Source organism: Xiphophorus maculatus, chromosome 11, assembly GCF_002775205.1.
Source record: "Xiphophorus maculatus strain JP 163 A chromosome 11, X_maculatus-5.0-male, whole genome shotgun sequence".
Lineage (NCBI taxonomy): Eukaryota > Metazoa > Chordata > Actinopteri > Cyprinodontiformes > Poeciliidae > Xiphophorus > Xiphophorus maculatus.
In genome coordinates this window covers 5,755,183-5,780,243 of record NC_036453.1, presented here as the reverse complement: position 1 = coordinate 5,780,243, position 25,061 = coordinate 5,755,183, and the positions used below count along the sequence as shown (strand labels likewise).

The following is a 25,061-nucleotide window of genomic DNA, read 5'->3' as shown; positions in this document are numbered from 1 at the left end:
CCAATTAAGTTTGTCTTTTTTTGACCAGTTAAGTTTGTGTTAGTATTGAATAAACTGTCAGTTCTTGTGCTGTTTTTCTGAGTGGTATTTGATAAAGAGTGAATAATAACCATTAAAGCAATGATTTAGCTTCACATTGTGGCTGCTGGTGTAACGGCTATTTTGGACAACCTATGTTCATGAGAGTCACCGTTAAATATGTCTGAATTGAAATCAAGATATAAGGGATTTATATAAATAATAGATTATTATTGATTTGTTTTTGTTTTAAATATCTGGTAAACTGGTAAAGCGGTGGTTAGATCTTTTCTGTTTTATCCACAGTTTTCACTTTATGCTGATTTTATTTTTAAGCAGTTATGAGGAAAAGTGGTGAAAAGTAAAACTGCTACTGCGCAAGTTACCCAACAAGTTGTTGCCAGGTAACCAAAGAGTGAGTAAGTGAGTTGATGTCACCAACAGACTGAGCACCTAAAGTCTTTCCTCTGCCTACATCACCCAGAATGCTGTGGGACTCTGGATCAGAGTTCAGTGAAATTATTGAACAGCCTATCAGACATATTATCTATTGATTTTGATCACGTCTATCGCTATATGCTGATTTATTACCCATCCCTACCCCACACTCATTCAGCCTTTGTAGAGTAGCAAAGAGAAATGTGACAAACATTGCAATAATGACTGACAAGGTGATGTAAACCAACAGTAGTGAATCAATCAGATGCCATTTGTTTTTGTTTTAGTCACTACTTTTTTTTGGTCATCTTTTACACCTCCATGCCTCTGTTCCACACCTGCCTCAACTGTCTTGTTTTTGATAAGACAGAGTCTCTGAGTCATCTGACAGACCACCACGCTTCACTGCAGCTGATGCTCATCGAGTATGCCGGTTGTTCTTTGCACAATTTGAACTCGACTGTCATGTTTTCCTACTAAATTTTCAAAAACTTGCATCAATAGTTTCTGAAGTGCAAGTTTGTTTCAGGGATTTTTCACCCTTTCAGTCTCTATGAATATAAGTTTGAATAAGTCTGGTGTTTGACTTTCAGTCTGACAGAAAATGCTACCAGCAGAAATCATGATTTCACACAGTCGCTGCATTAACCACCAGAAACCGACTGTTGACCTGATAGTGAAAATAGACAAACAGTGGTCTCAGGTATGAAAATCTAACCTTTCTATAACTATAAATACTTGTGTTGCACATTCTTTAAGAGTTTCTGAAGACTGAATCATGTCTACAAAGTTGAGAATGTGCAAATGTCAGTTTGAGGGTTTTTGAACCAAGTGCTGGGTTTATAAATCAACGTAGGTTTTGTGAGGGGATCTGACCACATGGTAACCTCAACAACAAACCAACACTTACAGGCTATACTCCTTACATGAAGTCGCTGCTGACTGGTTTTTCCTGTCTGATGGCTGCTGGGTAGTTTCAGTCAGTGAGAGAAAGGTTTTTTTATCATGAATTCAGTGAGCAACACTTTTTATTTGCCCTGACGTTCCTCCCAAGCTACCAGCTCCAACCACACCTACCCATCTCAGAGTCGCATGCCGTCAACCTCCTGTACCTACTCGGGCCGGCAGTGATGTTGCAACGGCAAAAAATGTTGACGGTTGAGATTTCCACGTCATGCTTCCTGTCAGGAATTCAACTACAACAAAGGAATGAAAACTAGTTTCTTTATGGCATTTATCACTCACGCACAGCAACTGTATCGCCACAGAATCGCTTAATTCATGCCAATAGGAAGAGAGGAAAAAATACACAGATGTGATGAGACAGAAAGGAAAGATTTCATGAGGTAGATATACTTTGCTTTTGGAAAATATGATGCTGTGTTCCTACTTTCACCTAAAAGTTCCTCCTTTTCCAGACTACAGAGTTCCCATAATGTTTTATAGTGAATAATAAAAGACTTAATATGGAACCTGGAAAAGTCAGAAACAGAGAAGAAGGAATGAAGAATGGAAAAAAATACAAGCGGTTTGACGGAGTTAGGAAGGGAAGAAGAAAAGACAAGACAGAAATGAAGAAAGCAGTGAAGGAAGGAAGGAAGGAACCAGAGACAGAAGCAAGCTTTTCTCCATCTTCATTCACCACACTGAGAGTTTTAGCAGCTCAAGTTTGAGAATCCATCCAACAAATATATGCACCACTATACAAAATTATATGCTTGTAAATCAAAAATTGTAATGTATTTTTTTAAGATTCAAAAATCTTTCACCAATGTGATAGAATTTCTTGTACTTCCTCAAAAACAAACAATTATTACACATTTTAACAACAAATGTATTTCTCAGAGTTATGATTCGGTTTTGATCCAAAGTATCAACATTCCAATCAGCAAAATTTCCATGAGCTGCTAATTCAGTGAAAATAAATGTATTATTAATTAAATGAAAATCATTATACACACATTTATAGCAATCAATATATTCTTACAATCATGTTTTCCTAATATCACACAGTTTACACACCCTGCAATGCTTACAGTTTCAAACACACTGCAAGGCCTCATAAAGAACATCTTTGGTGCAAATACACACACTGCTAGACTTCAAGAGGAAGAGCATTACAAATAATATATAGGTTACATTATTTACAATCTAAGCAATCAACCTGAAGATTACTTTTTTCATAATTAAAAACACACTAATGAAAGCAGCATTGAAATAATTCATATAACCAAGAAAAGGGATTTTATTCCTACTTAAAGGCAGGTACAATCAATAAAAGCATCAATAATGCAAACAGCTGAGTGATGATGGGTCAGATGGGAGCAGATAGAACCTCACTTCTGAGTTGAAGAAACATCATGAAACACTAAATGTTTCCTAACATCATATTAAGACGTATGTTGGCCTTATTTCCTGAGTTTTCTTCAGATTTGTAAGTACAAATAAAATTTCGTTGTCCTTGTGACAATGACAATAAAGATTTATCTTATCTATCTTACTCATCATCACTGAAGACTCTACATCTGAGCCGTCACTCTCCATCAATGTTATGGTGGCTGATGAATTTGCCTCAGGAAACCTCTGGATTTTATATTTCCTATGCAGCCGAGAACACAAACAACCCACCAACATCAGCATCTGTTGTACAATCAGACCTGAAATATACAGGAAATTTCTTCCCACTTGTCTTGGTGCATAAAACTAGTGAGTTTTCAGAATGGACCTCAAACTAGAGCACACATGAACACTTCCTTGTTCCTTGTCTCTTTGCTTTAAGCGCTCGATGTAGCTAATTTCATTTTATGCATGCAAGACTCCAGGGCGAGGCTCTTCATGGTCAGCAAACACTGTACATGCTGGATACATAGTGGGGCATTTTATTACATAACCATTTATACGATGCACAATCACATGCCGCTACTAAATGAAAACAATAAAAGTTACTGGTCAGTCGGGCTCAATCGATCACCTCCCGTGCATCCTGCTCAGAAATTCATCCCAAAGCTACCATTTCCATCAGACAGGGTCGATGTGGACCTACAGTTTGACAAGCCGCATGTCTCTATCAATAGCTGCACATAATTAACAGCCCTGGTTTTACGCAGTCAGGCAGGAGGGCATGACAGTTTGTTCAATGTGGTCTCACTTCGTTCACAAAGTCAGACAGGAAGTCAGTCAGGCAGCTGCAAACTCTGGCCTGTTCCCCTGCTTTCTCAGCATTTCCCTCCAATCAATCCTCCGGTTTTGTATTCCAAGAGAGACATTAAAATATACATATAAAAATCACCAGTGTGCAAGATCTCTTGGGACGAGTGCTGGACCTAAATTAAAAAGCACTAATTGAGCAATATCAGGTTCTCTTTTTTTAGGGATCAGCTCCTTTCTTCTTTGACGGCGTGTTGCACCACTAAGCAGTAGGAGTGGCCCGGAGTGTGAACTTAATCTCTTTATCCCTGGATCTCTATGCTGCTTACTGTCCAATTCAAGAACCTTTTCAAGCATCTGCCAAAAAAGTTAATCCCCGCTCTTTAAATCCCGGTTGTTTGCGCCAGCCACTCTTCTATGAAATTCTCTCTGCTACTATTATTATACAGTGTTACTGGTGTTTTCTATAAACTGTCCCACCCTGCTGCTATTTCCATTGGGTTGCACCTGACTGGTAACGCTCATCATTACAATCCGCGTAATAGAAAACAAGCTCCAACCCAATCTGAAAATATGTCCATCCTACTGCTGCTAGAGAAAGGCTGAGTGATTCAGCATCTGACTAGAATATCTACGCACTGTAAACATACATAAAATTACTAATCATAATCATTTAAACTAAAGAATGAAATCTATTTTTTCCTCTTTCTTTTGTGTCACTGAAGACAATTTTCAATAACATCCACTATAAGCCAATGGGAGACCCTATACATATTCTATAGTCTATTACTGGAGAATTGTGTTAAGTCCCAATGGTTACACTGGCAGCCGTTGTGTTAGTGCGCATGGAAAAATTATACAGTAAACACTTTCATGTCTACTACAGTATCTTTTATTCAACTACATTTAAATGCAAATTACATTTAGCTGCATTAAGAAGTACAAATTACTCTGTAAGATACTGACAGGTCATGTGAGTTTGTCGTATTGTTTATAAAAATTTAGAATTTGCATAACGTATAACTTCTATTTAGATTAACAAAAGTATCGTCACCAATCAGATTGAAAACTGCACTAGATACAACATATAAGTCACTAAATGTAAGTATATACCGACAAATACTTCTAGTTATTTTATTCAGTATTTGCTTGGATTTTGATAAGATGACTTAGAATATAGAATAAACCCTAGCTATTTTTTGTGCATCGAACAAGTTTATTTGTATAGCACATTTCAGCAACAAGGCAGTTCAAAGTGCTTACATCATAAAAACATCGTGCACTTATCAATCATAAACCATGCAATGAACATTACATTTTGTCAAATGCCATCATCAAAATTGTCAAGCTAATACGCATTAAAAATATTGATCAATGTTCCAGTTGCTCCTAATCAAAGGCAACTCTAAACAGGTGGGTTTTTGTAATTGTCTTTATGCAATTCTGAAGGTTCAGGTCTGAGCATGATTTTGCTGTTGCGCTACTTGTACAGTAACAGCCATAACATGATGGATTAGCTGGTTAATAAGCATTACTTTACTTTTCAAACCAGAATATTTTGTAAGAGCTGAATTTGTCTTTAAGCAAAAAAAGCACAAAAAAACCAACATTCTTGTAGTCTTCTTTAAGCCAGCTGACCAGCAGTGCACAACAAACAGTAGAGGAGGGGCAGTGCTGTGCTGTTCTACTTTCATACAGTTCAAGATAGATCCAGTGCAGCAGGAGATTTTTAGCAGTTTTGAAACCATAGTTCTTTAAAACGTTGGTGTGCCTATGCATTGGAAAGCAAACATTGCAAAATAGAAACAGAAAATTGCTTTAAATAAACAAACTGAAACAAAGTCTGTACTAAAAGTACCACAGCAGACAGATCTCACAGCAAAAAAGTTCATACACACACATCTTAACTTTACACACTTCTTCCTATAATAGCTTTTTTGTATTATTCATATGGTGTTCATATTTTCAGACACATATGAACACCATATGATTTTTATTTTAAAAATAAAATCAAGTGACTTGATTGACTACATACTTCCCCAGCAGCAAACAATGTGTATTAATTTAAAAAAACAACAATTAACTTAATTTTAAACTTTATCTAAAGTTGTTTAAAATAATTTAATTTCACATTCTACAGCAGTGTTTCCCAACCCTGGTTCTCAAGTCACATTTAAGCCATAAATGTCATGGCATCAGCCAATTAATGGCTGATTAAGAGGTTTGGCTGAACTGCAATATCTGAGTCAGGTGTGTTAAAGCAGGGAAACATCTAAAACATTCAGGACAGAGTGCCTGGAGGACCAGGGTTGGGAAACAATGTTCTAGAGAAAGGAACATGACCTTTTGGCTTAAAATATGGGACTATTAAGGTAAGTAACAGGCGTTTAATCTGACCATTATGAGATCAATGCCAGTACTTTAAATAAAAATATGAAGTCTTTTTTTAAGTTGCATACATGATCTCTGTTTAAGTTATGTACATATGCATTTTCCCAGGTGAAACTGAATCTTTTGACAGTATTTTAAGCATACCTGGTTCCAATGAGTTTACAATTCAAAGCAGCAAATAAATTCCAATTTAAAACAGGGAGGACTTTCATCTGCAACTATCCACAATGACAGTGTTGGTTGTTCTCTTTCCTTGCTGTTATGTTTGGAGGCACTTCATTTAAAGCCAACCATTAATGTTAGCATGATACTAACAAACAAACAACCAAACATGCATGGGTAGGAAATGAACATATTACTATAAGCAAGTTAGAAATTGCAGCCACATTGATTAGACTTAACAGCGGCAAAACCCACTGAGTCACCGTCGCAGAAATCACTTCCACCATCTCGTCAGGCGCTGATGAACAGGCTCCATACGCGGGGGAGGCTTAGCTACACACCCGCATATTTACGACAACCAACCAAGTGCTCCTCCTAAACGCTGCATTTTACTGTTTTCTGCTCCGCTGACGGGGCTAAACACGAAGCGTATTGACATTTGCTTACCGAAAATACGTCCACGTCCGTGGCAGCCATGGTGTGGAATGTGTGTTGACGGCGTGCTGAGCAGCAGACTGAGCAGAGGCGAAAGGGAACAGCCCTCCTCTCTCCGTACTTAGCCTGCTAAACTAACTGAAGGCGAGCTGACAGGGATGGGAACAGAGGGACGCAAGGAGGCGAACCGTGACAAGATGGTTCCCTGCTGCCTTGTTTGATCGTCGGTCATTTTATTCATCTTTACCCGATAGGCGGTCTTAAAACATTTTTTTTTTTAAATCAGATAAGTAAATGTAGAATTGAACCGTTTGCAAATTGTTGAAACCATCCTCTTTGCACTTGAGTAATATTCTGGTCACAAATATTACAGCTTATTGTGTGTTACATTAGCTTTCAGGTTTACCTGTTTTTTTATGTAACAACTAGACTCGTCCGAAATAGAGTATGTATCGGTAATTTTGCATTAAAACGTTTACGAAGACAAGCGCCTAACTTAAAGAAAGGGTGTGATCTATCTTGACATGGCTTATATCTTTGTTGGTGACGACCTCGTTTCAATTAGTGATGGGAATTTCAGTTCCGTTCAGAGATCCGAATCACTTGGCTTAGCTCCTGAAAAAGAGACGACTTCAGTTCCCAAAACCATTTTTGTGGTTTATACATTATATAGATTAATTACACACAGCTGGATATTTTTAAAGTCTTCTATTAATTATGATAATTTTACAGCTGAGGAAATATTTTAAAATTAGAATATTACATCTGACTAATAAAAAAAAACATTTTTTTTTATTAGTCAGAAATGTAGGCTAGATAAAAAGTATGTTTAAAATCTGCTTAGAGGTTGTAAATTTCAAAATATACTTTTAATCTGACATACAATGAGACTTGTATGTATAGTCTAATTTGCTGAAATGACTGTATACTTCCTACTTTGAACCAGGATTTGACTTTTGAATGGTCTAAGCCAAAAAAGTATAAATCCATATCCCCATAAGGCACCCTGTGAATTCCGCACTATTTAATAATCTGTAAGAGATATTTTAAATCCATTAAAAGTCAAAGTTTTGGCTTGGTTGAAACATTGCTTAATCTCATGTTTTGCCTTGTAAATTCTGTGCTGGTAAAGATTTATACACCTTTTGCAAAATGCTTGGAACTGAAAGAGAAACCGACTGCATGACCTTCGATGTGATTACTTCAGCTAATGATTGTCTGACCTCCTAGAGAGACAGAGCATTAACTGTCAGTCATGGCTGTGCATAATTATGAAATATAATGTGTGTTTATTGAATTAATGAAAAAACATGTCAGGGTATGTTAGTATATTTATAGTAATTTTTAGAGACAAGAAGTTTTGTAAATGTTCCTTTTTGGAAGACAAGGACTAAAACTGTTGAAGTTGATAGACATCACCCAACCGTAATTTGCAAGTGTAAAATAAATATAGGTCACCAAAACTGTTTATTTTAATCTGGCACTCTTTGAACTATATAATTTAATTTATATAAAAACATTAATAAAAGATACTCTGCACCAGATTTAGCTTAAACTAGTTTCTGTCTGTAGCCTCTGTGCAAATAAAAACATTTCCTTCCACAAAGTGAATTTGAAAGTAAAATTGAGTGGAAGGAAATGTTTGGCAGACATCAGTGCAAAAGATAAAAGAGCAGCCAGAGGACTGTGAGGGGAGAAAAGCATAGCAACAATAAAGTTGAATTGCACAGTTTATGTGTGGGCTGTTTTGTTAATCCAACATAGCTATGTGAGAATTTATTATTATTATTATTATTATTATTATTATTATTATTATTGGCCTGGAATATTGAAATTTTCTGTAAAACTAAATTTACAACTTAAGTTTGTGTTGAAGAAAACACAAGAGTTCTTTCTCATTTCGTTAAATGAATCAGCACAAAGACTCGACTCGTGTACGGGCGGCACTGCATTGGTTTCAATATGGCCACTTCTTATCAGACCCTCCCTTTCAGTTCAGGAATGTCATTATAGTGCAAGCCAGGGCAGGAGCTGATATATGATATGACAGCACAAATATGTGAGGTTAATCAAATGTTTTAGGCTACTTTATGTGCAATAATTCTTTTTAAAAATACATTGTTACGTTTAAATGAACAAATGCGGTCAAAGATTGAGGTTATAACTGTCTGCCGCCAATCAGTGGATAATTAAGCCATCATGTGACATATTCTACTTTTATTGTAGGGTGATTTTTACAGAAGGGGGAAAAAAGACTTCAATCCATGCGGAAAAGTTTAATCGATTCTTTTCTTTCTTATGTAGGAGGAATTCCACCTTTTACAATTATTCGCATGGAATTACTTAATGTTTTACGCTTCTGTAAAAATTTCTCATGAAGCATTAAACGTCTTACCAGTTCACTTTCTTTTGAAAACACGTGGGTATATTATTCAAATCATTTCCACGTCCACACCTTGCCCGGGACAAAAATAGAGCAACTCCCCCAGGTAGAGAGGGAGGAGAGCAGAGCAGCCAGGTGTCTGGACGGCGCGGCTGCGAAACACAAGTTTCTTCTTTTTGTTCTGGCTTCAACAGTTTTATTCATGGATTTAACAAAGGAATCCATCATTTCTTTGCTAGTGGCTGAGGGGGGGAAAGTGAAGAAATCTGATCTGGAGGCACACTTTAAATCCTCAGTGGACTGTGTCGACCCGGCGGAGAAGGATCGGAGCAGAGAGCTCTTCAAGAATTTGGTGAACAATGTCGCCTACGTCAAAGCGATCGACGGGACCCGGTTCGTTATTCTCAGACAACCGTACCTGCATTTTCTCGGAGGAAGCCAAACGACTGAAAACGGTAATGATGATAGAAATACGGATGTGTCAGGCGAGCAGGAGCAGGCTCCAGATGAGCAAGATGAACAGCCTGACAACTCAGAAGGGTTAGCTGCTTCTGGGGGAAATCCTGCATCTTTATCTCCCATAGAGCTGGCTCTGCAGAGGAGCAAATGTGAGGAGGTCAAGGTTAGAAAGATGCTGAATTTTGATGTTAACAGGAAGGAGAACGATGAAATCAGGGCACAGAGCAAACCTTATGGTCTTCCTCTGAGGATACCTGTTTCTAGCAGGGTGGAGATCCAAAAACTGAGGGTGAACCCAGAAGAACCTCCCTACAGTCGAAAAGCAGACGCCTCCAAGACTAAGAGGAAGCCGTCCTCGGTGGAGAGTTGTTCACCCCAGCTGAGAAGGGCAGCAAGGAACTCCAAGGTGACGGAGGAACCCAAAGACTCAAGGATTTCCTCCATGTTCCCCCTGGAGCAGACGGAGCACGAGTGGCTGGTGAAGTGTGCTGCGGGCCAATGGACCCAAGTTCACGGCCTGCTGCTCGCCGACTGCCATCTTGCCCAGAAGAAGGACTTCATCTCGGGGTTCACTGTCCTGCACTGGGCAGCCAAGTGTGGGAACAGTAAAATGCTCTCTGTGGTCATGGACATGGTCCGGGAGGGAAAGGTCAACATCGACATCAATTCAAAATCACACGGGGGTTACACTCCTCTACACATAGCTGCTCAGCATGACCAGGAGTACATCATGGCCATGCTGGTGGGCGAGTTCGGGGCCAACATCAGGATCAGGGACAACTGTGGCAACAGGCCCTGCCACTACCTGCACAAGGGCATTTCTAAAACTGTCAGGGAGATGTTGACAGAGCCCAAAGCGTCGACCCAACCTCAGGCGACGGACCTTCTGTCCCAGAGAGAGGAGCAGGACGTGCTGCCAGACCTCTCCAGGGGTCTGCACTCCTTTAGCCGTCTCTTCCAGCCAGCGGCGATCATCCACAAAAAGAAACCCAGTCAGAGGTCTGGACTTTACTCTCTGAGCGAGGACAACAGTGAGGAGCAAGAAGCCTCTGACTTCAGACACAGAGTGATGTCTAACGCTTCTGTGTGCTGATGAATGATGGAAACATCACTTTATTTAAATTTTCATCAGCCTGCTGCTGCTAAAACTATCAAACATATTGATAATTACAATTGTAATAAAGCAATCAATAGCATATTATTGAAATGAAATCAAGAAATTTTGAAATCTGGAAAAACGGATGTCCTGTTCAAAAGACAACTGAATAAGAAACCTTTTAAGGTGATGTTTACAGACTTTTTACATTATTTTTGTGGATATTTTAACCGGTTTTCAATCATTTCAGTTCCAGAAAGAATCTGGCGAATCTATTTTCACGAGAAACATTTACGAAACAAGACTTGACATGTTTCGCCTCTTGAATTGTTTAGTCAGAGATGAACAAAAAGGGGTGACTACAAAAGGAGAGAGTCAAAATGTGGGACTTATGTGTGAATCCAACTCTTTATCAGCAAGAAAATTCATTCATAAATCAAAATGTCAGTGAAATGCATGGAAATATTTACTCCCTCTGTAACAAAAAAAATACATAATTATAATGTTTTTAGATATTCTAAGTCACTGAGTTAAGTATTTTGATGTAAGCAAAGTATATTAAATCTGACTATAAGCTTTAAAACAGGTCATTTATTAAAAGCCATCCAGGTTTTCCTGAAATCTGTTAAGCGTCTCTGTGCCAGAGATTTCTCTGAAATATTGCTCGGCTTGTTGGGACAGCTGTGATTCAGGCTGATAAGCAGCTGACTGGGGCTTGGTGTGTTCATGTGCAGCTGGAAGCTATAGAGCTAACTGTTTCGTCATACTTTATGATCAGCAGCCTGAAGCTACGGAGAGGTCTGCAGGGGGGAAAAACCCTCGCCCTCCCTGCTGCTTCTTCTGTGACTTATGATGTCACTTCCCCGGCAGCCTTCGTTGTTCCTGCATCAAGATGACGGGTCATCTCCTTGCCCGAAGGCTTTGTTATGCACATGTCTATTTCTAGGGCAGCTATGAGGAAAAATAGGCTGGGATGAGCAGAATGAGAGATGGAAGGTATACCATTTTTGCATTTGAGAGTAAAGATTTAAAATTTTAATAGAACCAATCCATAACAAATATCATATCAAGGCACCTAACAAGATGGTGGCACTGAGCTAGGGACACTTTCTACAAGAACGCAAAATCTTTTAGTGGCTTTAATCAGGAAAGGGGCACAGCTAAACCGAAACACTGAGCCCAGAATACTTCCTAACAAATAGAAAGGATGTGTATGGCTTCATTGAGGAAATTAATACAGTTAAGCACAGAAACACTGAGCTAGAAGTACTTTCTATTGATCTCAAAGAGTTCATATTAATTGTAAAATCAAAATGGCTTTTCCAGAAAAGAGATGATGTTAAACACAGACTCACTGAGTCTGGAGTACTATCAAGATTTCACATCGTAGAAAAGTGAATGTTGCATTTTTAATGTCTATTTGGATTTTGTTCATATTTATTTTATTTTACTGTCAATGTTTCAGAAAGCTCACATTTTCTGGCTCCAAAACATAAACTAAACAACAAAATAAAGCACATACAGATTTTTATATTGGACATGTATAGATATTCATGACATGCTAACAGGAAGGAGTATGAAAAACATTTAGCAGTCCTTCTAAATGTTTTTCATACTCTTCCTTAAAAATCAAGACATGCTTTATAGTTGTTTTGCTTTTTTCCTGCTTGAATTTAGTTTTATTTGCAGTTTTGAGGTATAGAGAGTTTTAAATAAGAGTCAATATCCTGGTCAAACTTTCATTGGAGATGCATACAAAAGAACATGTAAGTGGAGTTAAAATATTGCCTTAGTCTTTCTTTCAGGTCAAATTTAGAGAGGACACATTGTTCTAAAATGTGTTCCCTAAATTTTACCAGAATGGACCAGAACATTAAGTTTCCCAAAATAGCCTTAGGCAGGGAATTTTGTGGATAAATATATTATCTGTACTTGCTCAAAGCAGGGCAGCTGCCCTCATGTGATGCCATAATAAAAAACAATGTAACCCCTATGCTTGCAGTTTTTCCATTATCCCAGCATCCAGACTCTGAAGGTTTCCTCTTAACAATAAATATCAAGTGGCTCCAGCAGTGTGAAGTAAAATAAAACTGTATAAGATCTAAAGTAACCATCATGGCTCAATGTGTGATTTCTCAAAAAGAACAAAATGATTTCATAAATAGCAATTCGCTCTTCTCTACCAACTTTACACTGAAACGTTGTACTCTAATTGATCTTTCAAATAAATCTGTCAGAAAAATAACCTGCTCTGAGCAATTTATAAAGAATTTTTTAACTATATATAGATAAGGTAATCTAGAATTGGAGCCCAAAATCAAATTCTGCCTAAGCCCCGGTTAAATCTTGAGCCTGCTTTGATAACCAGAAACAGCCAAGATCACCAAAGAAATCATTTAAAATTGTCAGCCAGCAAGCATGAGAAGACACAATTACTTCCAGACAGACAAACAATAGAAAAAAATTGATGCAAAGTTTAACAACAAAGCAAAAGATGTGACCAAAGCTAAACAAAAGCTAAATATAAAGAAACATTTTCAGTCTGTTTTGTCTTCTGCTGATCCACATCTTTACATTTGTGTTTAGTCTGAGTACAATCTTTGGTTAATCTTCCTGGGTGTGGCGACTTATGACTGACTATTAGGGAAGGGAGGCTGGCTCAAGGTGTGCTGACATTCCTGTGGGTGGAGAGTTCAGAGTTCAGACTGAAACCTGAGCCTTGAAGCAGCTCTGAGTACCTGAATCATCTGTTGTGTGTATTTTGTCTATTTTAACAGCTGATGTAAAAAAGAAAACATAAAAACAACCATGTTATGTGCAATTTTTTCACCAATTTCTCACACTCTGATTCCTGCTGCAGCTTTAGGGTTTCATCCTAAAGCTGTTTTTAAGGCTGTAACTTTGTGTTGTTATTTTCCAACAAATATCTTGTTTTTGAAAAATCCCCGTCAGTTAAGCTCCTTGTCTTGCCTCTTCTGCTACTGTTATTACAGGTTTTGTCACTTTTGAGGTTCATCCTCCTTCTTCTTCCTTTTCATTACCAGTTTGGTGAGGCCAGAAAAAGTAGCAGCAGGAAAGACAGAAATTTTACAAGGAACCTGCAGACTGAACTCTCAGGTCGGGCTTGGAGATAATTAGCTCTGTTTACAGACCACAGGAAGTTGCTGCCATGACAATGTTCAAAGTTCAATGATATACTTGTCAACACACCTCACATATTAACAAGAGCTGAGCATGTTTAACTTGCAGGCACGGCTCTTTGTATTAAAGTCAGGTAGCTATTTATGGAGGCGTTCATAGGCTTGTTTTTTATGGTTTGTTTTCACCTTTGAGGATTTCAAATATTGTTTCCTCAACTTGACTCACTAAATCATTAAATCTTTAATCATTTTACCTCCTGATACAAAAGTGACCTTTTGCTTTCATGGAAACCACTTGCATCACGTGTGATTGGCGTTATAGAAATACATTTACTTTCCATGCCTTTTGAAGAAAATAACTGCAACAAAACAGATTTGAGAGGTGACCGACTGCATCCATTTTTCCAGCTATCCCAGTTTTTGCTGAAAACAAACATCCCACAGCATGATGTTGCCACCACTATGCCTCACCTTAAAATCATGTTCAGGGTGATGTGGAGTATCCGTTTTCAACACATTGAGTTTGAAATGTTGACCAAACTTTTTTCCATGTGGCACAAAGAACATAAGTTCTTTGGCTTGAATGAAATCACACAGAAGTCTATTGGCTTCACTTTTGAAAGTGGCTGCAGTTGATTTTATTTAGTGGAATGAGGGTAAAGGAAACTGAATCAAAAAGCCTGCCACGTAATTCAGATTATATTTGTGAAACATTTTAAAATCGTAAGTTATTCCCCTTCCACTTTGCAAGTATGTACTACTTTGTGTTGATCTATCACCTTAAGTTTGAGTTGAGTAAATTGCATTAAAGTTCATGGTTTATTGTGAAAAAATGGAACAATTTCATATATTGAAAGCAGCTGTGTCGCAGTCTTCTGTGTTCCAAAATAAAAAATTTCAACAAAGGCCGTGGGTTTTAACAGGGGGCTTGATTTGCATACACTTCTGACTTGATTGTTTTGAAAAAATATATATGCTTTTATTGAAAAAATAACAACAAAATAATTACTACAAATGTCTTACAACTTTCAACTTAGTTGAAAACCAAATTAATCTTACTTTAATGTTTCAAGCTCAAAAAAGTGGTAAAAAAAAAAAAAAACATTTACACAACCTCCCATCAAAGCACTAGACATTTGACAAACAATAGACCTCCATTAAGCACCCAGTGTGTTCTTAATTACTCAAATTAATGCGAGGGTCTAACAATTACCAATGTAATCTAAACAATTCCAAATAGAAAAATTAATTACAAATTTTGGTTCTGCCCAGAGGAGAAAACTAAATTGGTAGAAATTACAATCCACAAAATATAGCATAAATGGCCACAACAAGCTGGAACTTCTTTGTTACTTTTTAAAGTTTTATGCTCTTTTTTTTTTTATTTTGTTGCGTTTAATTCCTCTCGTTATTGTATAAAATATGACTTAAATGTACATGAGACACTTTATTTCCTGAGTCTCTGTTAAATTTCCGTGTGCTGATTTGCCAGCAGAGGGCATAAGCGAGCTCTGATTTAAGTCATCAGTTCAGTTTAATGCAAACAACTTTTTCTTATACATGAATGCACAGTTTCATGTAAACACACATAGTCAACACATCACACAATTACAAGCACACATGAAGCAGGTAGAACAAATCTCTCATTGCTGGTCATGTGGTTTTGGGTGCAGTGAACACATTTGGTGTCTTTCTATTTATGTAGTTTATGTTTTTATTATTATTATTATTATTAAGTAAACACCATTAGTTTTTGTTGTTTGCCTCTCTGTCTCTTTTCTACGTCCTTTCCAGCAGACTGACTGAACCATGTATCCCCTGCCGTGCCATTAATTTAATAAAGTCATTTGTGTAACAGGAAGAGTGTCTCATTTCCCCTTGGTATGGTGCAAATCTGCCTCCTACACAAAAGGCAATCAGACTAACCACATAACTTACCTGTGGTTAGTTAATTTATCTGCACGTCTTGTACTGTACAAAAAGGCTTATCTACAGTGTTTGGAGCGAAATTAATCATCTCAAAGGTTTGGGAAATAATTGGAATACATATTTTCTCTGTTTGGATGTCATAGCACATATATAAATTGAAGGGAATATAAAATGAAAACCCACAGATGAACAGTGAAAGCTTAATTTATTCACAATATTACAAACATCATGGATTTTTTTAAAACCCCAAACAAGCACAAACAAAACTCAAGAGAAAATGGGAGTGAAACAAAGCAGAGAAAACAGATTTTGAATTGTTTGCTATGATCAATCTCACCATGGATTAAAATGTTTTTCTGACTTGGCTTTTATATAGTTTTGTTTCATTCTGACACCAGAGATCTGTAGTTATTAAACTATATTCCCAACAAACATTATTTTTGATTCAATTGGACAAGCCTGGAAGCTGGAAAATATAGAAAAAAGTGCTCCTCCTTTCCCATCTTCCCTCAAGTCTTTTTATTTGGTTGTTCAAAATGTTGGAGGTTTGCATAATTTAGGAATTCCAGCCAGCTACAGAAAACAGCATGAAGGTCTTTTCAGCCTTCAGCTGTCAGAAAAAAAGACCAAAACAAACTTGTTTGTTTAGAAAGCAAGTTTTCTAAACAAGTCCGGTAGTGACGGACGAAGGTAAAAATCTCCAGAGAAGATTTTCTCTGCTGGTGGCAAAAAGTGAGTCAGTCAGTGCAGAAGAACTTTAGCTTTTTCCTCCTACATTGAAATATTGGAGACAGTGCAGACAGCAGGTATACTACCTGAGGGGAAAATAACATGGGGATCAGTTTCTGAACACACTCATGATCTCTCACAGACAACAACAAAAAAAGAGTTCAGAAAATTATCTAACGGCTCTCTGATGTCACTGAAAGACACAAATATAAATGCAGTACAATTGCATGTAGATGGGTTATTTGATTCAAGTACCAAAAGACAGCCGGGAATAAAGACACTCGAAGTAAATCAAACCTACTAAAGAAAAGTGTTTCAAGTATAAGATGTCGCTTCTGCAAAAGGACATAAGAGGAAATACTCCGTGATAACTGCTTTCGTGAATTTAGTATCTATTGATTTAGGTAAGGAAATATTCAAGACTCTTCATGTTGTGTAGTCAGGACACCTTAAAATGATTAAATTACTGAACAGCAGTGAATAGCAGGTAGTCAGTCTCTAAGAAAAAGTACCTTATGGGTAACAGGAAGGTGCTACCACATATGGATATGATATTTAAATTATACATAGGATTATTTCCTTGACACAAAAAGGCCATTTTAATTGAAATATGTCAAATGCATGTGTGGTCACTTATTGGCAACACACAAAAAATAAGAACTTTTGATACAAAAATCATCTAGTGAACACAGATACGAAGGGTGGATTTTACCTGACCCATCTGTGTATTGGTAACCTTAATATCCCTGGGATTATATGCAATTAAAATCTTGGAATTATGGGTAAAAGAAATAACAGAGCTGAGAAAAAGGGACATAATACAGTCAATAATACAGCTGGAACCAATAGACAACAGCCATACACCGAGGTGTTGGTGAGAGATGTGTGAGATTCTGTTCTTGAACGCTCACAAGTAAAACATGTATGATTATATGAAAAAAGTGAGACTTGAACAATAACTAAGCAGGTCATTAACATACATTTTACTGGTGACACAGTTGGGAGAAATTGGAATCCTGACCGATAACAATGCTGGTCAGAAGTGGAGCAGAAATGACATAAACTGTGACAAATTACAGTCAGACTGGGCTCACCACAGAATGTTTTTAATGGGTGCCGGTATATTAAGTCTCCAAGCTACCCAACAGAGACAAGATTTCTTCTTCCTCCTCACTGGATTAATTATCACATATATTTCAGTTTTATAAACATATTTACTGTGGAGACGTTGCAGTCATCAATTTTGCCTTTGGTGAAGATTGTACTATGCATTTCATGTACTTTGTTGTGAACATGAAAATGAATGCAACTATCATGTAATACAAGCCTGAACAAGGTTAAAAAGGAAAAGTTGTAAAAGTGATGATAAATGCCCTTTAAACTGAAGAGGAAAAAAAACATTTTAACGGATGGAGTAAGGCTTTCACTTGAAATTATTTAGACTCCAGTTTGATGTAATGTGCATACATGTATCTTTACAAAGTGCTTTTTTTCCATTGAACTTATTTCATTTGGTTTTTAGAGTCTTAATTTGAAATGCATTTAGAAATGCAGACAACCAAAAAGAAGAATGTTAAATCTTCTACATCTACAGTACATTTTTCCAGACGTGGAACAGCACACCGCCCTCCGTCAGGCTACTGAAGCCTCATCGCTGCTCAGAGACGACCTTAAAGCTTATCGTAGGTTTCCACAGGTGCAGGTACAGGGCTGCAGGGCTATTATCTCAATGGACAACAAAAGGACAGTATCTGAATTACTACAAGTTTCTGCACACCAGCTCTAAGATAAAAAGTTCCAACAGCTACAATAATATATATAAAGGCACACTGACACAGTTCAATTCTTTTCAAAGTGAAAACAAATGTACAACATTAAGACATGTTTTAATGCACACTGCTGCTTGTGCAAACGGAGATGGGCGAAAAAAGTCCACTTGACTCTCAGCAGATATTTCTGTCCTCCATAAATTCTTGAAAGGAGGGAGAGAAAAAAATGAGTCATGATTGGATTACATCCAAAAAGCCTGAAAACCAGAGCCACAGTGTCTGTTCCTTCACATGTTCAGACTGTTAAAAAGCTCTTCCAGCTGCTCCTCTCCCAGCCTCTGCTTCTCCTCTAGGTCCTTCTGGCGGATGAGGAGTGAGGCCTTGGTCTGGACGAAGCGCCGGTAGTCCTGTAGCTGCTCGGCGGACAGCTGGCGCGACAGGAAGGTGGAGACCAGGTTCTCTCTGCGGTCCAGGTTATCCTTCAGATCTTTGGCATCCTCCCTCTGTTTGCACAGCAGGCGGTGGCGACTGTCCAGAGACTCCTGCATGGAGCACAGCAGACTCATTAGACTACATACAGTCAAAGGTCCATCTCTAGATTTATATTTTGCTTTGCAAAGGTGTTCATATAATGTAATGTTTTAAAATCTTGTCACCTTAGTGGAGTTTAATATTTTAGACTATTACAGTATAACTAGGGTTGCACAATATGTTGCAAATACATTATTGCAATATCAAGGTGTGCAAAATTAATCCCACAAAGGACTGTGCAGAATGCTGTAACTAGCCATAAGCTCACACTTTGTATGGAAATAATAATATTCCACCTGTTGGATGGAGTCTCACTGCAGTAGAAACCCACACCTGGCCCAGATTAGTGTCAAACACGCCAAAGGTCACAGGGATTATTAGAATGTTTGTATCTTGTTTTGCTTTTAATGCCTGTATCTCAATGCATAATTTTTGCAATGCTTTTATGTTTCTTTATATTAATGTATCAATGGCACTACATAAATAAATGTCCCTTGCTGTTTCTTACTCAAAACAAATGGAAAAGTTAGGAGTGAGGTAAATGTGGAATTATTCTATGTTGCATTGTGTTTCTGTGTTTGTAATGATGTAAAGCACTTTGAAATGTCTTGCTGCTGAAATGTGCTATACAAATAAAATTTGATTGATTGATTGATTGATTGATTGATTATTGCAACTAATATATCACCATTGCAGGATTTTCTAAAAAGGTGCAGCAAGAGTGACATGCATTTATATTCAGGACATTTTACTCTGAAACCTCTGAAGCCTCCAGAAGTCATCTTATCAGTAAGGAAAGTCCAACTTCATGTAATTTAATCTCATAAATTCAGCGGTTCTGAGGAACACGCTGTGGTGGCTTTTTTGACAAGACAAAAGAGCAAAATGTTCAGATCCTATACGTTCACAAACCAAAGACTTGCAGCTGTAATTGCAGCACAGAATAGTTTTACAAACTAATAACTCAGAGCTTGAATTCAATTGGATGCAAGGCTTTTATGATTTTTATGTATTTAAGAAAATAAAAACTTGGTTGTTTTTCTTTTATTTAAAAACTTTGTACCGATTGTTGCTGGTTTACCACATAAAACAAAAAACATACATTAAGCTGAAGTTTTAGTTATAACAGGACAAAACCCACATATAAAAAATTTACTTCGGAGGCAGTTTTCTCATTGGAACTAGATGATGTGGAAGTTGCAGCATCACGTCAGATGCTGCAGTGTGTCCTTATGTCAACAGAGGGCAGGGTAGATACAAATGTCATCGAAACTGGAGCAGAGTTTCGGTGAGTCAGTGTAAATAGCACTGTTGCTGATAACAGCAAGAGAGCAAATGAGGCTCTAACAAGCTCTGTGTGTGCAGCACACTCTGCAGTCATGTCCAGCTTATGGGCACATGAACAATGAATGCTATCAAAAATAAATCTAGAAATCAAATGCATCCGTGCAAACATGAGCTGAAGCTGAAATAAACCGGCGAGGGGTTGTGGGTTGCATTACATCACAAGAAACAATAAGGGACAGGAAGTTTCATGTTTCTCAACAAGGCTGACAATTTAATAAAAAAGCAATATGTCTTTGTTCGTTTTAAAAATCGTCCTAAACGTTTAGAAAACGTTTGCATATAATATTTGTTTATCAATCCTCCAAAGTCTATTAAAGTGTTTGTTCTGGAAACAGATAAGGTAGAAAATTTGGTCATTAAATAGAGATAAACTCAGGAGCATTTTATACATTCCACACAGTTAGAAACCTTGACTTCATCAGAGCTGCCCTTCAACTTCTCCCTGCTGCTCTGTTTGCTTTGGCAAAAATAAACCCAACCAGCGCAAAGCTGAAGACATCAGAGCCGCTTGTGCTTGTTGTTTATCCAGGAGCTCTGAATGAGCTGCAGTAAATCCAGAAATCTGCTTGGTTACATAAATTAACGTGTCCTTAGAAGCACCTGCTGATGGTCTTCTTTTACTCACACGCACTAGTGTGTATGTGTAAACAGCGTTAGGAGGGACAGGCAGAAGCGTAACAGGAAACATAATATGCAGACCAGATGGTAAGGCTTTAGAGGACATTAACTGATTATTATCAAACCTTTAACTCATTGATAATCTTTTAACTTTATTGTATATTATATTTTATGCAGACAGAAAAGAGGAAGCTACTTAGAGATTAGTAAAAATAAAATAAAACAGATAATTTGGTATTAATGCCAAGCTAAGAAAAATAGCGTGCAAGAATATATTTTTTTAACTCTTGCAATTTTCAAAGTGCTACAAGAATTTTTTGAAATTTACAAGAGAATTAAAAGTACAAAAATAAAGTTGTAATATTACCAGAATAGTCATAACATTACAAATTTATTCTTGTAATAATACGAGTTTATTCTAGAAATATGACTTTATTCTCACCACCTTTTTCAGCCATTATTTCAATATTATTCTTGAAATATTATTCTTGAAATATTATGACTTAATTCTTGCAATACTATGACTTTATTCTCATAATTTTCTTTGTTTTTCTTTTTAAAATCTATTTTGAATAATTAATTGAGCATACTGTACTGTTTAATAATTAGGATCAATTGGAAAGTATGTGTGATTGCATTGACATTATTAATCTATTAATTTTTTTGCAAAGCACCTTGAGATGACATTTGTTGTGAATTAGAACCATAAATGAACTCAATTGAGCTGAACTGAATTAATATAGCCCTAATAATCAATCCTATAACAACAAAGCAGTGCAAAAGTGAAAATCTAAAAACAACAATACTCCAACAGCAACAAGAACAAACGGGCTTCCAACCTTCTCCTCAGCGTCGGTGTGTTGGTCCACAACACTCAGGGCGTTTTGCACCCTGGCCAGCCGGGCAGAAAGGCACAGCAGCAGGTTGACCACTCTCTCCAGGTCCCCGATGAACAGGTTGTACCTCTCCAGCTCCACTGGCAGACAGCGCTCCCCCACCAGCAGCTTCATCGCCTCCCCGAGGGCCGCGTTCTCCTCCACATCTGTCTGCAGGGCTTCACGTGACTCCTCCAGAGAACGCAGATGCTCATGGATATAAGAAACTAACAAACGCTGCGAACACAACAGAAAAATATGTTTTGAGAAACTATTCATAAGCTCTGAATCTTTTGACTGTTGCCATGGCTACAAGCAAAAAGTTTAATATATTTACAAGAGACTTTATGCGGTAGAAGACCAACAAAAAAATAGTGCATAAATGTGGAACAGAAGGAAAAATATACATGACTTTTAAAGTTGCAATTAAAGTCTGAAAAGTGTGGCAAACATTTGTAGTCGATCTCATTTACTCTGCTGCCCTTAAATAAAATTCACATATTATTATTTACAATACCACAAAAATCTGACAAAAGCGCCAATAAGAAAATCATTGTTGACAGAAAACCAGAAGTTTCATCTGCAGTTTGCCATGAGCAGTTTGGCTCACACAGCGAAGACCTGGATGAAGCTGCTCTGACCAAATCAGACCAAAACTGAACTATTTTGTCTACAAACATACTTTGACTGGGCCATTCCGACAAGACTTGAGCCACAATTCACAGATGCTTTCAATCTCATCTCGTCTAGCCTGGCTGAGCTTGAGGTGTTTTGCAAAAACGAATGGGCACAAATTTAATGTCAAAACCAGGTAGAGAAAAATCCTAACAGGCTTGCATCTGTATTTGCAAAAGTTTAAATTTGTGCCTCGTTTTTCTTCCATTTCACAGCTATGTAATACTTCAGGTTGGTCTATCAAATAAAACAACAATCAAATGGACTGAAGTATGTATGTATGCATGTCACAGCATAAAATGTGGAAAAGTTCAACATGCATGAATAATATTCCAAGGCACAAAAAATGATTAAGGATGAAGATATGAAGTTACAGAAGAGAGTCTGCAGGGCAGCCAGGAAGAAAAACGAGAGTTAGCCACAAAGCCAGATATTACACAACCTAGAGACTGATAAGAGGCAGACAGAACATAACGTGATAAGGGACATGGCTATCTGTAATGGGTCCGCTTAAGGCCAAATAGCAACCAGATGGTATCAATTTGATTTGGTTAAAAAGTAGAAACCCAAAGGAAGCTGTAGTTGTGCAATTTTCATCCTGTTTACACCAAATTCAGGAAATAGTGAAGTAGTATAAAACATTAGGACATATTTAAACTTGTTTATCTTATTTAAAACCCAGGAAAGACTTTTATGCATGCCAATACTTCATTCTTCATAATGAGCTCATTATTTGAGCTGCTTTTTTAATCTAATAATTACCTTCATCTCAGTGATATCAGCTTGGCTTTGCTCATCCGTACACTGAAATCTTTCGCTGTCTGAATCAGGCGGACATGGAGACGGTTCAGCTCCTTTACTCACTTCGTTGCTAAAGACAGAAATGCATGTATGTCAATACAACTTCATTCATCCATACGTTCTCTGCTGTTTTTGCAGTTCAGAAATGATTTGGCAAAAATGTCATATTTGCAGTGTCAGGCTTGAGGAACACTGAGGAAGGCCAGGAGGCATTACAAAAAGCAGAAACAGAAGAACACTGTCTCCATGTATCTGATTACCCAGTAGTCTAAGCAAATAACCAGGTGTATCTGCACATGTGGCGTAACAAAAATGTATTGCAACACTGGCAAAGCTCTGTTGTGGAGCCAGTATAAAGTTTCATGGAAACATTCATCAAGAAGTCATGATTAACTTGTCTTCTCTGTCCAAATGTGTGAATAAAGTAATTTTTGATACTAGATTCAGTTTTTGTCACTTGGATGGATGAATGTGTGTGAAACGAATCCACTTTTGAACCAGGTTTTACCACTAAATTCACCTTTCACCAGCTCCTTTCTGCTCCTGTTTCTTCTTGTAGTGCTCTTCCATCAGCAGGGTGTCCTCCGACAAAAGCTGCTCCATCAACATCAGGGCAGTTTTACGACTGGCCAGCGGACAGAGCACCCTGGCCAGTGACCTATCAGCTTTAACCACCGCCTTTACAAGTTCCTCCCACTTAGGTTTCTTGGCAGACTTTTCTGAGCTGTCTGTCTCTCCCTCTGGCATTTCCCTCTTCTTCATCTCCTCCTTCTGTCCCACCGTCTCAGCTTCCAGATCCAGTTCTTTTTGCTCGTCTGCCTGGTGACTGACTTCTGCTTTGGAGGCAGACATAGAAGGAGACACAGAGGAGTCGCTTGTCTGCTTCGTGGAGATGGAGTTACCACGCTCGTCGGAAACATTGTTTGTCTGAAAGGAGTTCCGGAGATCCTCCTGGAGCTCTTCTTCTGGTGGGAGAATCCACAGTGACGGATCAGTGGTAATGCCGCAGCTCAGCGTCACTTCGTGGTTTGCCTCGCCACTTGATTCGTCGACAGTTTGCTCCCTCTCTAATCTTGGGGAAGTCCCACTTCTACTAGAAATAAAATAATCATAATTAAGAACTGAAAAGGCAGAACCAGGTACATAATAAAATAAATTAGGAACCTCAGTTAGCATCCAGAAAACAGAATGACAAAGTCTCCTCTTACCTGGAGACAGGTGTGCTTTCACAAGGACGCTTTGTCTGGGTGGGTGTGGAACAGGTGGATTTGATCTCCCATTCACTGATCTTTTGACCTTTGGGGGAAGGTGGGTTGGAAAATGTCTCGCTGGGTTCTCCGCTGGAGACTGGAGAGACGGATCCACCAGAGCCCGTTTCTCTGGTTGCATCTTCCCTCTGCTCAGAGCTTTGCTTCTGGGGAGGATGTTTCTGGGTTTGGTGTTGGTTCTGTCCCTGAGAGTTATTCTGACCAACAAACTCTTCTTCTTTTCTTGTTTCCTGTCGTCGAGCGTCTCCGTCTTCAGCAAAGTTTGAAATACTCCTGATATTTTTGCTCCTTCCTGCAGGCTCAGCTGAATTCCTCCGCAGCTGATCCAGGTGCTCTGAGCTTTTGCTCAGGGTCGATACTTTAGTTATCTTCGATGCCCCAAGCTCCTCCATGGACTTTCCTCTCTGCCCCACCTTCCGAGAAAGCTGCTGGCCTTCAGCGACTCGCTTCTCCGATGGTTGTTCTGCTTCATTCTTCCGGCAGCTGAAATTGACAATAAAATTCAGAATAAAACAGAAGGAAAAAAATCAAATCAAGCTCTGGAAAAATGGAGGTTTAAATATGAATGCCTAAAAGAAATAGAGTGACTTGCCAATCTACTTTAAATTTTTAAAATTTTGCTCCATAACAATTACAAACTTGAATGTATTTCGATGGAATCTTAAAAATCAACACTAATCAGTGGAAAATTATGAACTTTAAGAAAAATGATACATGGTTTACGGTCAATCAGACTGGATGGAAAGTGTCTGAAAAGCGATTGTCATTAGTTATCAGAGTTTCTCAATAGGATTTACATCTGGGCTTTAACTGGGCCATTATAGCACATGATTATCCTGTGATCTAAATG

The 25,061-nt window shown here is 38.0% G+C and overlaps 3 protein-coding genes across 8 annotated transcripts in view; 1 reads left to right on the top strand and 2 right to left on the bottom strand.

Annotated features, from left to right (window-relative positions):
* The window catches only part of LOC102222956 (septin-8-A), a 39,978-nt gene extending 33,243 nt beyond the window's left edge, over positions 1 to 6,735 (bottom strand). For 2 of the 3 annotated variants that reach the window (XM_005805453.3, XM_005805454.3), the window contains exon 1: positions 6,604 to 6,735. In XM_005805453.3, coding sequence (XP_005805510.1) covers positions 6,604 to 6,633 — 30 coding nt within the window. In that variant the 5' untranslated portion in view covers positions 6,634 to 6,735. The remainder of the gene's footprint in view (positions 1 to 6,603) is intronic. The other variant, XM_005805455.3, reaches the window with a different exon arrangement.
* A 2,349-nt stretch (positions 6,736 to 9,084) lies between these two features.
* Positions 9,085 to 12,639, top strand: LOC102228214 (ankyrin repeat domain-containing protein SOWAHA-like). Its single transcript, XM_005805472.2, has one exon. The coding sequence runs from the start codon at positions 9,177 to 9,179 to the stop codon at positions 10,524 to 10,526; it is 1,350 nt and encodes a 449-aa protein (XP_005805529.1). The 5' UTR covers positions 9,085 to 9,176; the 3' UTR covers positions 10,527 to 12,639.
* Positions 12,640 to 15,786: 3,147 nt separating this feature from the next.
* Positions 15,787 to 25,061, bottom strand: part of LOC102227961 (protein Shroom1-like) — a 29,854-nt gene continuing 20,579 nt past the window's right edge. For 3 of the 4 annotated variants that reach the window (XM_023342330.1, XM_023342332.1, XM_005805471.2), the window contains exons 5-9: positions 24,152 to 24,694; positions 23,464 to 24,036; positions 22,905 to 23,013; positions 21,432 to 21,704; positions 15,787 to 18,638 (exon numbers count right to left, since the gene is read on the bottom strand). In XM_023342330.1, coding sequence (XP_023198098.1) covers positions 18,384 to 18,638; positions 21,432 to 21,704; positions 22,905 to 23,013; positions 23,464 to 24,036; positions 24,152 to 24,694 — 1,753 coding nt within the window. In that variant the 3' untranslated portion in view covers positions 15,787 to 18,383. The remainder of the gene's footprint in view (positions 18,639 to 21,431; positions 21,705 to 22,904; positions 23,014 to 23,463; positions 24,037 to 24,151; positions 24,695 to 25,061) is intronic. The other variant, XM_023342331.1, reaches the window with a different exon arrangement.

What these genes read in the sequence shown, in the direction of transcription:
- LOC102228214 (XM_005805472.2), top strand. Translation starts at nt 9,177, where the DNA reads ATGGATTTAACAAAGGAATCCATCATTTCTTTGCTAGTGGCTGAGGGG.